The following is a 15,439-nucleotide window of genomic DNA, read 5'->3' on the forward strand; positions in this document are numbered from 1 at the left end:
CCCTACCGAGGATACAACTCAGAATCCTGTAAAGTCGATATCCTTCTCGAGTTTTATAAAGCGTGTGATCAATGTTTTGTGCATACTGTAAGTGATGCAAATAGTAGCGACAAAAACCCTTCCACATGCATATGAAATCTCTGCTAAAAGTCGCTCAACAATTATTGTGGCAATATGATCGTGCGTATTTTTCAGCGTATGATGTTGTTTGTAATCCAATCTTGTCTGGACCAGACAATCCTGTGTGTCACCATGTGATACGATGACCGAGCATGTGTTGATCACTGTGAATACTGATGATATCAGATGTTCGCCTCACCGGTGGCGCTTGACATACACATTGCAAAGCCTAGTCAATTGTTCATCTGGGACACAGTTTGTGTGCTTATTTGTTTAAATCTGAATACCTAACATAATTGAACCTCCACGCGGCGACCCGTAAAGATCAGGATTCATCTTTCAGCAGCCCATGCTTGTCGTAAGAGGCGACTAACAGTATCTGGTGGTCAGGACGCGTCATCGTATCCCAGCTGCGTAGATCGACGTTCACCATGTGGATCTCTGAATTGTCTGGTCCAGGCTCCTTAACTTACAGACCGCCGACTTATGGCTGAATGATTGCTGAGTTCGGCGTAAAACCACCGAACTCACCAACTCATCCATCCCGGGGCGAGACGGTTAGGTTTTCAGTTCCTGGTGACAAAGTCTCAGTTTGAATGTGATTGTTGACTAAGGAATTTGAGGTTGGACATTTCCGTCCCTGTTACACATCAAGGGCTCCTGAAACGAACGCGAGGCGTTGTGGCTTACTATGACGTATTTCTTTCTGGCAGTACATCTTGTACTTGTAGGGCAGGGCGAACAGTTTACAGCGTCCGACAGAGGGTCAGGCTACCACGGGGGCGAGGTCAAGCTGACACTTTGGCTTTCTGTCCCTGTCTTGCTTCTGGTCTGTCTCCCAGCTGCCCGTATATACGTACATCATGCATTGAAAGGCAGATGAACACAGTCTCCGTAAGTTCAACTCACCTTATCTGCGCTGGTGGTCATATTTTGATTACCCCGACACGTCTCACAGCATGCACGCCAAACGGTGTAACCCACCTAAGAGTTCATCGTACCATGATGAGCTATAGTAATTTGATCAGCTATTCCAGAAACAACCTGCTATGGTTTCTCCTACTTATGCCCATGTCTTCTATTCATTTGAAATATGGTTTGATCTAGTTATACATACACTTTGCGGTATCTCTCAACTCGGTGTCTCTTCCAAGATACCAGACAGAGGACAGGGGCGGAGAGGAAAGCTGACTTACCTGGAACCGGTGGTTGGGTTCATCGGCAAATACTTTAACCTTTGGAAATTATGCGATGCTGTGAATCTGCTTTACAGAATTAGTTAAAAAACAGAAGCTTGCTTTTCCATGGTAACACTTCCAAAGTGCTGTCATCCCAAGTCCTGTTAATAAAACTGAAGGTGGTGAAAACCATTATTGACATGAGCATGTCATACATAATCGTCATTATCTCAGACCTTGGCTGCCAAAGTAAACAATATTGGAAAACATGTAGGGCCTCATCTCCCGATTAACTAAAGCACAGGTATTTCCATAAACACATGGCAAGGTAGATTCTCTGAGTACCACATGAGATTTAATCTGTAGTCTATACAACCTCTTGAAAACTCTTACCCACCCAACCAAGAAATAACACGAATACAGCCAGGACTAACATTCGTATTTAAGATGGGATAGTCCAAATGTTAGCATTCTAAAGGGTCAACCGGGAGGCTTTTCACTTCGTCCGACTTTTCTTGCGTTGCGTCATGCGTTGCGTCATGCGTTGCGTCAAGCGTTGCGTCATGCGTTGCGTCAAAAAAACCACGCATCAAAATCAACTTTTCGCTCATGTACAGGTACGGCACGTAAGGTGACGGGATAATGCACCCCAATGTCATTAATGAGCCAGATCACGAGCTGCATCGTTGTTCTTCTTGTAATCCATTAAATACTGTTGCTAAGTGACTGCTTCCTACAATAAAACACTCAGTGTTAGCACGATTTGTGTTTGCAAATAATCGAGTCTGGACCAGACAATCCAGCGATCAACAACATGAGCATCGATCTGCTCAATTGGGAATCGATGACATGTGTCAACCATGTCGGTGAACCTGACCACCCGTTAGTCGCCTTTTATGGCAAGCATGGGTTGCTGAAGGCCTATTCTACCCCGGGACTTTCACGAGCCGACAAGGGTAAAAGGTTAAAGCCCCCTTGTGACCTTGAAATGAAGGTAAAGGTCACCAAACCTGACTGAGACCTGTCTTTCCTATGACGAACACAGGTACCAAATATGAAAAGAATCACGGAATGGTTCTTAAGATATTCCAATTCCTACGTACGTAGGGACGGACGGAAGGACGGACGGAGCATAATACTATATCCCCCGCTTCGCGCTAAACGCACGGCGGGGGGTAAAAATATTTGGTGGTGTTTCTTTTGGACGCTAGTTTATATAGTTCATATTTATACTTTCAGACATCATGGGTGTGAAGAAATCACGCCGGACATTAGATGTTGAACATCCCATAAACATGTTTGAGAAAAAAAACCTTGCTGTCAGCATCCTAGCATATTCTCGTTTAATCAATCACATCTTCAGTTTGAGACCGTATATCATGAAACTCTTTTTTTAGGAAAGTATTTCTCCAGTTCCAGTTCCTTTATCATTCGTCAATAAGAACTGTCCCTGTGTGTTCGTTGATTGGGTGGATGTAGCACCATCCCCTCTCTTAAATATCACTATTGTAGTGCCGAGATTACACTTGTCAGTTCCTTCCCTGTGTCTTCTTCCTCCTCCATCACTGCCACGATCGCGGCTAACTTGCTTGGTTCCAGTGATAAAATTACTGACCTGCGGGGTTTTTTTTAATCTAACGCACGACGCAACGCAAGAAATAACGGACGTAATTTAAGCCCTGCCTAAATCGTGAATGAAAACGCAGTTCATAAACTGTGGAAAAACGCCTGTTGTGTGCACATAAAATCAGACGGACCAACGCATGCGTCAAAATCTTCGGTCGTAGTGTGGAGTCGGCCTTAGGTCGAAACTGATGATAGACAAATCTAATGGTTTGAGTTTGCCCGATACAAATATTGATACCTGGGAATAAATATTACGAATGACAGAAAAGCTCGTAAGATATCGAAGGCTGTAGTGATCGTATTGTAATAGAAGAGTGACTCTGCCTGGTTGTTAGAAAAGCTCGCTATCTCCAGAAATCTGGATACACCTACCGTACTCCACCACTGAAGTGAGGCATCCAATACACATCGGCCTCTTATTGATTCAGTTTCACATGGTCTGGGAAAACATATTGTGTAATGTTAGTGATTACTGATGACGTTTCTTACTACTGTGTAGTTTGACTGGGTACAATCTGTGTAGGAAGATGTTGAAAAGCACCTTTTAACAACAAACGTGTCATACAGATGGAAATCCTTAAAGCTAGAGGTTTATTCATTCAGATCTTTGAGTAAGAACTGCACCTGACTGTTCTAACAACAGTCAAATATAGTGACATTCTTTCAGTTATTTATCACTCTCAATGATGCAGGAAGCTCATGTTAATACAATAAATACACAACGAAACCACCTGGATTAGCAAACACTACTGAAATTTTGACAGTCCCAAAGTATCAGATATAATTAAATATTCACTGCACATATTATGATAATCCTAAACCAACTTTAAGCAGTAGGAGTAGCAAGGATGTCCTCATCAGAGTTGCCAAGAGGCAGAGACAAAAAAAATAAGGGAGACTAGTGACAAAGGATGGTGATTCACTATCGCTGGATGACAATTTCAAGCAGTCAGATGTCTTGGCATATTGTGATAAACAAAATGCATTTCTTTTCAGATAAATGTTTCGCATTGTCTGCATACAGTACTATGAGAGGCTGTGATATGTAAAGTGTGAGAATGAAACACATTCACCTAAATAAAACGTTTATTCATGAAGTTTGCCATACATTCCATGCGAAAAGGAACATAAGAGACTTGGTCGTACCTGGGTAGACATTGACATGATGGTCACGGGATGATGGGTTGATTGGGACAGTGGAATCAGCCATCAAGGGCACATTAGCAGACACATCCAACTGAGTTGAGAGAACTTTCACACAATGTGGCTACCCACAAGCTAAGCAGTAATGAAAATAAAGATCTGGGCCCGATTTCTCGAAACAAACTTAAGTTTTAACTCAAATCTCAGACTGAGTTTGACAATTTGAAACAGCTGATTTTTTATCTCAACTGCATTTTATAGACTAAAAAAGTCCAAACAACTAAAGAAATATGTCCACCAAATTCAGATTGTTTACTGTGTTTGAGCTGAATACCAATTTCCTTTCATTTTGGAAAATGCATGTTCCTGCATTTTCTCAAATTTGAGCAAAAACTTGAACTTAAGTCAAAACTCAGACTTAAGTTTGTTTCGAGAAATCGGGGCCTGACTAGCCAGACTGATTCCCACAGTCCAGTGATAAATAACATAAATGTTGGTGATATGAAACTTCTTTTCCTGCATCATCCACATGCTAAACATCGCCATTATGAGAAAACACCTACAGACTGGATTTAGCACATTCGGAATTATAAGGCCATGAAGCTGGTTTAAAACGACTTGTTGAGAAAAAGGTCAAATTGCACAAACTGCACAAAGGATAAGATCAATGATAAAAACATTCTGTGGACGTAATTTTCAGAAAGCAGACATTATAATCATTTAAACTCTACTCTTACTGTGGAGACCAAAGAGTCCGACCTTATTTAGATACTTCACTTCTGTACCACAGCTAAATCATTCAAAGTCAAAATCTGAGAATGGGGGTTTAAGGAATCTAGTTGGCTCTGGGATCGCACGTCAGACATCCATTGTTCTTAATCAGGCACTTGGACTCCTGACTCCCAGCTCCCTAACACTAGGAGTATGGTACTACTGTCTCATGACCTTTCATGGTTTAAAGCTCAAAGGTGATTTTTCAATTGGTTTATTTGCTGTTGAATACATGAACTTAAAACCTGTACAACAGTAAGAGATATCTTAGTACACAATCTGTAGTGGGCTCGAGTTACCCACGATCACCTCAATGAACACATCTTGTGCCAAGATGGTATTGATAGTGGTCCTCCAAGGATAGTCAATTGTCCTGAAAATTCATAATATTTACCAGCTATTATATTTGCAAAATGTCACCATTACTGAAGAAGGTATGTTTAGGCAAACTTCCCATGTCCTGTTGAATGTGAGAGGGGCCTCTGCAATTTGTATACAATGTGGTATATAGTTAGCATTAGTCCAGACTAAAAATTAGCATTATGCCAGTCTAATTCTGAGGAACAGAAACATTCAGAACACACTTGAGCATGGTGGACAGAAACACCTCACAAGCAACATAACATTTAACATGATAAACGTACTAAAGTAACAATTTCTCTCACAGATGAAAATGACCTCCCAACAACCCAGTGTATAATGCCATGTACAGAAGAAATCCGTACTGTGTTGTGACTTCAACATGAGGTGACATAAACATGTCATCTTACACAACAAAAGTTCTTGTTATAGCATCACAAGATAGATTAAAGGCAGCAGGGGGATAAGTATTTTATCACTTGGGGAGAGATATTGATGTGATACTTTCAGACTCCAATCTCCATCCGAACAAGTAAACAAGCATACTATTTTCTAGCATACAGCAATAACAGTTAATATCCCCCGTGAATGTGGTTTAGTCCTAAAAGTCAGACATACAACCCATCAGGTTGGCATACATACCAGTCTCAGCATAATCTTAAACAGCTGGAATTATGACAAATGAAAACAAAATAGACGCACATATCTTGAGAGATTAGTTGTTTGGAAATACAATTAGTCAAAACTGGTTCTACAAAGTTGTATCTATGTGTTTTCCATTGTGTTGTAATGCTTTTCTGACAACGTAATTCATATGAAAAACAAATATTTTAAACTTTTCTAATTCTATGGATTTGAATTTTGTGATTTCTTTTTCAGAACCTTAACTGCCTAAACTAGAAAAATCCCTTCGTTTATATAATAATTTCTGCCTGTAGGGAGGGACTGCAGTGTTTCAATCATTCCATCACTGAATGAGAAAAATATTAGACAAGACTTTGAAGAGTTCTCTCCCTTGAATACAAATAAACACCTACTTGCACTTCTGAACTTGATAATAAGTTTTGATACACACAAAATGCCTACATGAGAATACAGTGTCCTTGACCCCTAACAATATGGAGATGTAAGACAGTAACAATTCATAACAGGTTTTACCATCTGCTCATGCAAATAACAGCAAGCATTTGCAGAGAAAAACTTCTGAATGAGAGACATTTGATGGACAACACTATGCTAGAGCTGTTTGGGCTAATTCCAAAATCTCCTTGGCTTGTCCAAATTCCTCTCTTTCTGACAAATCAGAGTCTTTTTGCTGTAAAGAAAAACAAAAAATGGCTCTTTGTTATACATGATAATGAAGAATCTGAAAATATGCTGATTATAATGTCAGCCTGGGTATAAGTTGGTATCAAATCAAGTCTGGACAAAAGGAAATTCTCATTCTATAATTCTTTGCCCATGGACTCTCATTATAATCCGGATTTCAGTTTTGCAATGTTACCTCATGGAATGAACATAGTTAAATCACTGAAGCAGCCTAGTGTGTTAGTGTTTGCTCATCATGGCAAAGAGCTGGGTTCGATTCCCCATTTCTGATGGCCCCAATCATGATATTGCTTGAATATTGCTAAACCAGATGTAAACCTTAGTCACTCACACAGTTAAATCTGGCAAAGAAGTTGTTGAAGATGTGAGCAATCCTGTAATTCACATGATTAAGTGCTACACCACCTATCACTATCACCAGACTACACAAAGCTCTAGAACTTTGGCCTAACGTTAGCAGAGGTCAATGGCCTGGACAGGATTCCTGCGGCTATTTCTGGGAAGGACCATTGTCCCGTTCAAACACACATGGCACTCCCTTACTGGAGCAAATGTTTCCATGGCCTAAGCAGCAGTGATCCATGACTCTACATTTCTTAGCTTCATAATGCAATATCCCTGACTAGTATTGAGCAGTGAAACTATTGCAATACACCTCCAGCAATTGTATAAACATGATAAAATATAAACTCCATGACACTTGAATCATTCTCACCAATACTGTTCCATCATACTATATTATTCAGCATTAAACGCTTGGTACTATTTCTGAACTCTACAAGCTCCATAACGCTATGCAGCACACTAATATTGTGTCAAGACCCCTATTTTCCAACAATGTCAGAGCCATGATTTTGCAGCTTTTATCAATCTGTATTGTGTGGCTAAATATTTCCAACACCCATAAGTGCTACTGTGCCACTTACATCATAACTATCTCAGTAAGAGTGAGTGAGTTTAGTTTTACGCCGCTTTTAGCAATATTCCAGCGATATCACGGCGGGGACACCAGAAAATGGGCTTCACAATCTCAGTAAGAATCATAATAAAGAAGCTCTCTGTTAATTTTAATGACTCTCCTATGGACGTACCAGGGATTACTCAACCCCCGTTACGAATCAGTTTTCAGCTTGGGCAATGGTATCTTACTTGTCAGTGGGCTACTAGATAATTTCAGTTTATGGTTTCAAACTGCAAATAAACTTGAACTTCATTTCATATCTGCCCAAAATGTAGCAATGATAATCCGCAACGATAATAAAGTATCTTTCTTGGCTATTTATCACTTTTTGAAAAATAGTCAAGAAAACATTAACATCAAATACCATGTTGATTTTCTTTCATATTTTTATCATGATTATATAAAAAAATCTGTCCAAGTGGAAAATTAGTCAAGACAAGTTACTTTCTTAATGACACTTGCCCTGTGGCAGATGGCTTTTAAAAAACATTTGATGTACTTGGATGTACTCACAAGCATCTGGTTTAGCTCTTCGCATGCTGTCTTCAGCCTCTTCTTTGTGTCCGGGATCATCATACGCGACTCCTGCAGAACCTCAGTCTGGAACCATGGCAACAAGAGTCATCAGAATGATGACACATTTCCCTGGCCCCCACACATTTGAAGACACAAATCATCTGACAGTTACTTGATGTCTTTTTAGATTACGTTTGAACACAACCCATCTAAATGTTTCTTTAAACATTTGAATACCATCCTTTTCAAGTTTACTTGGGGCGGCAAACGTGATAAAATTAAAAGAAATAAATAAATAAGTGACTATGAAAATTGGGGGTTGAAAATGACAGATATTATATCTTTATCTTTATACCTGTATGAAGATTAAATGGATTAGCAGACTATTCAAAGCAAAGGGACTGTGGCAGCACGTAGCTCCTTTTGGGGGTCATAGATCTTTTTAACTTTGAAAGAGAAAAACTTCTATCCTACTCCAGAAATACTAAAAATATTTTTTGGACAGATGTTGTAGTATGTTACACTTCTATTAATAAAACACACACTGAATGCATTAGAAACTTTATTACAATTTTGAATTTTGTACCATATACTGATGTGGGTGTGTTCGTTTCATGGTATACCATTAAGACAGAGTCATCAATATCCCCTGCATTACCTCAAAATCCAGTCTAAGTCACAATTGTTGCCATGGAAATGCCAAAAATATTTTATTCAGAATTCCAAAACTATCAAAAGGCACCCGTCCACCACTAGATCAATCCATGTGTCAAGTTTGGTGAAGAAATATTGAACGGTTTTAGAGTTCTGCTGAGGAAAAGATAAATATGCACGGATGGATGGATGGACCTGTGCACAGACAGACGGATGGGGTGCATTTTAATACCCCCTGCAAAACAAAAAAACCTGGTACAATTTGAAGACTGACATTTGTCTCAACATTGGTATTATTATTACAAAGTTTTTACTGCAGGACCCTGAGGCAAGTGTATTAGTAAACCACATTTTTATCATTACCAAGCAATACATCAATAAAACAAGATATGCCCCTGTGGAATTAAATTTTGATCAACTTTTCTATTCCATGAAACATCACTATCATTTGGAAAAATATATTTTGGGTGAAGATCACCCAGATTTCAAAAGAAAATGATTATGTCTTTTTCAAAATGATTAAACCAACAATTTGATATGGTGAGTTTACCCTCTGCACTCTCGCATGTTTCCCTAACTCTCCTTTCCTTAACTGTGTATGGCCTCCTCATGCTTTGAAATCTGTATGTTGTACACTGTAATTCATAGTCTGTAATTTGTTTGTTTCCAAGCAAATACTTGTTCAACATTGCCTTTGACTTAATTAAAAAATGCCAAAAAGATTTGAATCGTTTCCGTGGAAGTCATGAAAAATATAAATGCCATATATCTGTAAACAGCAAAAAGCATCACTCCAAGATCTGTCTCACATATCTGCCAAGATCAAGTGGTTTTCGAGTTGTGATCCGGCAACAAAGCCCATCCCTCCCTTTTGAGTCCGAATTGTTTCCATGGAAAAACCGGAAAAAAATAGAAATGCCAAAAATTGGTAAATAGCAAAAGGCACCACTCTGGGGTCTAGCTCACATATCTACCATGTTTTAGCAGAAAGATAATAATAAGTTTTCGAGTTTTCCAGAAATGAAACACTCTAAGTTTGAAATGTTTCCATGGTTTGACCCTTGAAAATGATTAATCACAAAAACCTGTAAGTAGCTAAAGGCACCACTTTAGGTTCTGACTGATATATCTACCAAATTTTGCAGAAAACGTTTGAGTTACACTCTGGAAACGAAGCCCATCCTTCAAACAAAAATGCCCCAAATCTGCAAATAGCAAAAGGCACAACCATAGGTTCAGTTAATTATATCTACCAATTTTGAAAAAAAAAATGATAAACAGGAAACAAAATGATTACGGATGGAGAGACAGACAGACCAATAGTCAACACCTCGTAGACTATATCCCCTCCGCATTACAAATTAGATGCTGGTGGAGATAAAAAAGAAAAAACCAATAGTCATCAGAAGACGACATATGTCCCCGGCCCCCTCATATTTGAAAGGAGAAATCATCTGATAGTTATCTGATGTTTTCTCAGATTAAGTCTGAATCGTTTCCATGGAAGTCATGAAAAACATAAATGCAATACATCTGTAAACAGCAAAAGGCACCACTTCAAGATCTATCTCATATATCTGCCAAGATCTGTTAGAAGATATGAAATGGTTTTAAAGCTGTGCTCTGGAAATGAGGCCCATCCCTCCACCTCGAGACTAAGTCTTAATGGTTTCAATGGAAACCGAGGAAAATAAAAATGCTAAAACACTGTAAAAAGAAAAAGGCATCACTTTGTGGTCTGTCTCAAATATCTGCCAAGCTCTGCTGTAAGATATTAAATAGTTTCTAGTTGTGCTCTGGAAACGAAGCCAACCATCCATTCTGAGACTAAGTCAGAATCGTTTCCATGGAAACTGGGAGAATGATAACTCACAAAAATCTGTAAATAGCAAAAGGCATCACTTTAGGGTCTCCCCTACATATCTGCCAAGTTTTGTAGAAAGATATTTAGAAGTTTTTGAGTTGTGTTCCGGAAACGATGCCCATTCCTCCATTTTGAGACTAAGTCCGAAATGTTTCCATGGAAACCCAGAAAATTATCATCACAAAAACCTCTAAGAAGTGGGGTGTGCCACATATATCTACCAACTTTTGCTGACAGATATTAGGAACTTTTTGAGATGTGCTCCGAAAACGAAACACACCTCTCACTTTCGAGACAAAGTCAGAATCATTTCCATGGAAACCAAGAAAATAAGAAATCACAAAAACCTGTAAATACCAAAAGGCACCATTTTAGGTTCTGATTGGTATCTACCATGTTTTGCAGGAAAATAAAGAACGGATTTTGAATTCTGCTCCGGAAACGAAGCCCATCCCTCCATTTTGAGACTAAGTCCAAAACGTTTCCATGAAAACCAAGAAAATAATAAATCACAAAAACCTGTAAATAGCAAAAGGCACCACTTTGGGGTCTGCCACACATATCTACCAAGCTATGCAGAAAAATGTTGCACAGTTTTTGAGTTCTGCTCCAGAAATGAAGCCCACCTCAACATTAGACTAACACCAAAATGTTCCACAGAAAAACAAAAAAAAAATAGAAATGCCCAAAGTCTGTAAATAGCAAAAAGCACAACCATACATTGACATTATTATATCTATCAAGTTTGGTCTAAAAATGTTGATCGGTTTCTGAGTTATGCTCCGGAAACAAAATGATTACGGACGGACGGATGAGGTGTCGACTATATCCCCCTGCATTACATGACAAGGGGGATAAAAATCCATCTACACTTCCATGTGTCAATAGTTTTATATTTCTTAATGAATTGTAAATAGAGTTGTGACAACATATCATGGTACTGATAATCATAATACTTGATTGGACGATAAATATATCGATACTTTTTTTCGCATTGTGATATGTATCGGTGACTGTTTCTTGATATCAAAATATATGTAATTAAAGAAAATAACTAAAGACAGCATACTGCATTGAACAGAATCGTATCGTTCCAAGGCATTGCAGTACTTATCATGAATTTACTGTATCGTCACACCTCTAATCGTAAATGGATTTCTGTGGACCACTATCATATTAGATCTCTCCTGATGTCTCCAGTAGACAAAACATGGCAAAAACTGCTAAACCCTCCTTAATGCATTGGCTGTAGGATACACTTCCATACTAGTAAAGTATCACTGATTCAGGTGGGTTATTGTTTTTATAATACATATTTTCAACAATTTATTCAAGTATTCTGATCAATATAACCCAAAACACATTACTAATCAGTAGACTGTCCACCAAGTAGCAAAGTGAGAAAGGAATATACCCAGCAAATATATTTGTTCACATGTATTACTGGCAAACAAGGATAAGTTGAGCACTGACCTAACAATGTGACTCGTCCTAGCATGTAAGAGTCCTGCCCACTGGTGTGTTTGCCATTGTAAGCGAAGGGGTCCCAGATTGTCTGCGATTATGTGTAGTGAGATGGATGAAGTGTGTGGGGGAATCAATTTCATCATCATGCACTGCAGGTCCACTAGCCGGTAGCTGCAGTCCCTTTCACAAACCAAATAGGTTTGCTCCTTGCCATGCACACCCTACTTCTTGTAAACGCATTCTCTGTGCCTGTAAAACTTATCCTTTTTTGCCAGGAGATAATAAACTGATGTGAGGTAGGTACAAACTAACTGCTAGAAATGTTAGGGGCAAGCCAATGACCCTTACGACACTTCACCTGTTTACGGACATCGTGCTCATCAGCTCCTTCTTCCTTCAGCTTGTTGACCCGTGCCTCCAGTGTCTCCACCTCCTTCTCATACATTGACTTCTCTTTTGTCAGTCTGCCACAGAAACCACAGCATTTTAATGTTATATACAAACCTCACACAAAAGTCGGTGACATCTGCATGTGTCACTGTGTCTTGGCTGGCTGTTGATGTATCATCAGGCAGGACAATGTGTTCGTGTCCTGCATGTATTAGGCAAACACTTAGTCTCAGAAAATTGTCATGGAAATACAGAACTGCATTTAATTTGGAAAGCAGCCACAGTGAGGTAGACAGAGGAAAATCTAGACTTGCTACACTGAGAGCTGTACCAGTAAACTAGGGCTTGGTTGTATTGGACTAGTGAGAAGAAGTGGTTCAAATCTCATAACTGATGATTGGTTCATTACAACCGATCAATGATCGAAAATAATTGGTGAGAGTCATTTATCAAATTTAGCTGATTATGTTTGTTAATGCACAAATAATACAAAAAAGTAAATAGTTCTTTCAAGTTCTTTTGAAAACTGCACAAAATGCATTTACAAATGTTATATCTCTAAACAAAAACTAGTAAGTTAGGAGCACAAATTTTCTGGAATCTTCAAAGGTCACATGCAACCAAAAATCAAACATAATTAAAACACAATTATCACTTATTCATGACATATAATATGCATTGCTGACCATGAAAATACAAATAAACAAAATTATAAGCATACAATCGCAAATCAAAAGTGCAATATTTTGTACTTGGGTCTACTTTGCCTGAACTAAAGGACCTGGGATACTGAACCAAGTCAGAGCCGTTGGGTGTGCACTCAAGTGTAATGATATCTTTTCATTGGCTGGCTCATTTGCCGATACACTTAGCTGGTCTTCTGTTTATGGCATACAAGCCTGATAGGTGTTAATTTCAAATTACATGTGGTCAGTTATTGAAGTTGTGCATTGCATATTGTCATTAGCAGACATGCAGACATATAAGTGTCAATAAACCAGACATTGAGATTTCTCTGGGACATAGGCTGCTTATCACAATCAATATATTTTTTTAAGATAATGGGTAGATTTGTGTACACAACCAAGATTAGACTACTGCTCACAACCTCATACTCCGGGCATGCATACTGTTTCAAGCTCCGCAAGCTCCGCAGCACAACTGATGAAACCACTTTCCCACACCTCCCGCCAATGCACTGGGGGAAAATAAGTGAATCATTTGAACTCTGATTTCACTGGCTTTTTTTCATCGTGTTATATTTCAACTTTATAGGCATTTTTGATGATTTGTTTCAGGAAGTGCATACCAAAAGGTATCAGAACCTGTGAAGTGTTATACGTGGCATATGCCTTTGCCTAAGTCTGACGTTTTAATTCAGTTGGGAAGAAGTGGTGGGGTCAGGCTGTTATGGATGGATAGCTTATTACAGTTAACAATTCTTATTACAATTAACAACTGTAGTTACTGGTTTTGTTTGTCTCTCTTTCAGAAGTGGTACTGGCTAATGACCAGTTATCGCCAACACCTAGCTGTAGCGCTTGAACAGACAGCTTGATTTTAACTCTCGCAGTCTATCACTTTTGTGACCTGTCAGTGTGTGTGTGATTGAGCTTAGTTTTAAGCCAGCTCTATGGTGGTAGTCTGTAAATAATCGAGTCTGGACCACACAGTCCAGTGATTAACAGCATGAGCATTGATCTGTGCAAGTGGGATATGATGACGTGTCAAGCATGTCAGCAAGCCTGACCACCCGATCCTGTTAGTCGCCTCTTAAAACAAGCCTGGGTTACTGAAAGCCAACACTCTAACCCGGACCTCCACCAGGTTCACAGTTGTCAATGAATGAAATATTACGGGAAGTACAAGTCAAGCTATCTACTTAAGGCCAAGCTCTACAGCCATGTGTAGGCAGTAACTGGTCACTAGCCTGCAATTAATATGTGACTGCTTGACAACCAAGGCAATCATTAAACTCTGCAAAGCTTAAGAGTATAAAAATCGTTTTGAAAGTAAAAGATTAACAGTGTGAACCATATTTATATTTAGTCATGCATCATCTTGTGTTAAGACCTGTGCAAGACGGATGAGTCAGAGCTTGTATCGATAGACAAGTCACATATCAACGCTCTTTCAGTATCTAGTTGTAGACAGGCAGATACTGAGTGACAATAAGAGCTCACCATGATTGTAAATTGCGAGTATAGGTGTCATAACATTGTAGTTAAGGAAAGTTACAAAACCTTTGAAAACTGTGTCAAAAGCGACTTTAGATATTCAACGATTGCTATACCCTGCTTAAAACTGTCATATATATTGTCTGCCTCCTATCACAGGACACACTGATGAGACAAATGACGCCATCAAAACAGAAATCAAAAACATATACCACCCGTAGTCCCTGGCATCTTGAGTCTTGTTTACACAACCAAATGTCATGCCTTGTGAAGGGTTGTTGATTCATGTTTCAAATGCATTACACTACACGCATGAGTAACAACATCAAAACTCACCTTTTCACAACTCCAGTCCTGATCTTGATTTGCTTTATTCTCTGGTCGTCCATCGTATTATATGGTAATAGGGCTCTTGCTCAATTTTTTTCAAAATGCACACTCGATCATTCGTCGCCGACCGGTGAAGTTGTGTGACTGGACTTGTTCCTTGACACGGAAATAGCTCTTCTGTCAGGACGCCGGTAAAGGACAGAAAAGTAGCCAATCAGCATTGAATTTCGTCACGCAATGCTTCTACCAGCTGTGTCTTTCTACGCGTGATCCCCTATGCGCTTCTATACAAAATTACTAGCCAGTATCCAAGTGTTGCTCATAGTCTATTTTCCCAGTTACAGGGCTGTGATTGTTCAGCCTAATGTGTCAATACAAATATAGAATACCAACAGACCACTTTAGTAATGACACAGCTTTCAGTAACAAATTTTATTAATGCTCATAGCAAATGATTTCATTTATAGTCAGTTGACTCTGGCTTTAGTATCTCATTTGTAAAAGCATCAAAAGCCGCTTCTTCATTCAATGACACTAATAGTTCGGAGAGACG

General features: G+C 39.1%; 1 protein-coding gene across 1 annotated transcript; it reads right to left on the reverse strand.

Annotated features, from left to right (window-relative positions):
• Positions 1-3,997: 3,997 nt before the first annotated feature.
• On the reverse strand, positions 3,998-15,073 carry LOC137278625 (tubulin-specific chaperone A-like). The gene is made up of 5 exons (XM_067811101.1): positions 14,893-15,073; positions 12,348-12,453; positions 8,002-8,088; positions 4,512-6,513; positions 3,998-4,226 (listed from the first exon to the last, which is right to left on the reverse strand). Exons 1-4 carry the CDS (start codon positions 14,943-14,945, stop codon positions 6,430-6,432), a joined length of 330 nt encoding a protein of 109 aa, XP_067667202.1. The 5' UTR covers positions 14,946-15,073; the 3' UTR covers positions 3,998-4,226; positions 4,512-6,429.
• Positions 15,074-15,439: the final 366 nt, after the last annotated feature.

This window comes from Haliotis asinina, chromosome 3, assembly GCF_037392515.1.
Source record: "Haliotis asinina isolate JCU_RB_2024 chromosome 3, JCU_Hal_asi_v2, whole genome shotgun sequence".
NCBI classification, from domain to species: domain Eukaryota; kingdom Metazoa; phylum Mollusca; class Gastropoda; order Lepetellida; family Haliotidae; genus Haliotis; species Haliotis asinina.

Bases quoted from the DNA above. Each gene is read 5' to 3' on its own strand.
- LOC137278625 (XM_067811101.1), bottom strand. From the start codon at position 14,945: ATGGACGACCAGAGAATAAAGCAAATCAAGATCAGGACTGGAGTTGTG. The intron at 12,454-14,892 runs GTGAGTTTTGAT...TTTCTGTGGCAG, and splicing joins AGGACTGGAGTTGTGAAAAG to ACTGACAAAAGAGAAGTCAA. The intron at 6,514-8,001 runs GTGAGTACATCC...TTTTCTTTACAG, and splicing joins AAGAGCTAAACCAGATGCTT to CAAAAAGACTCTGATTTGTC.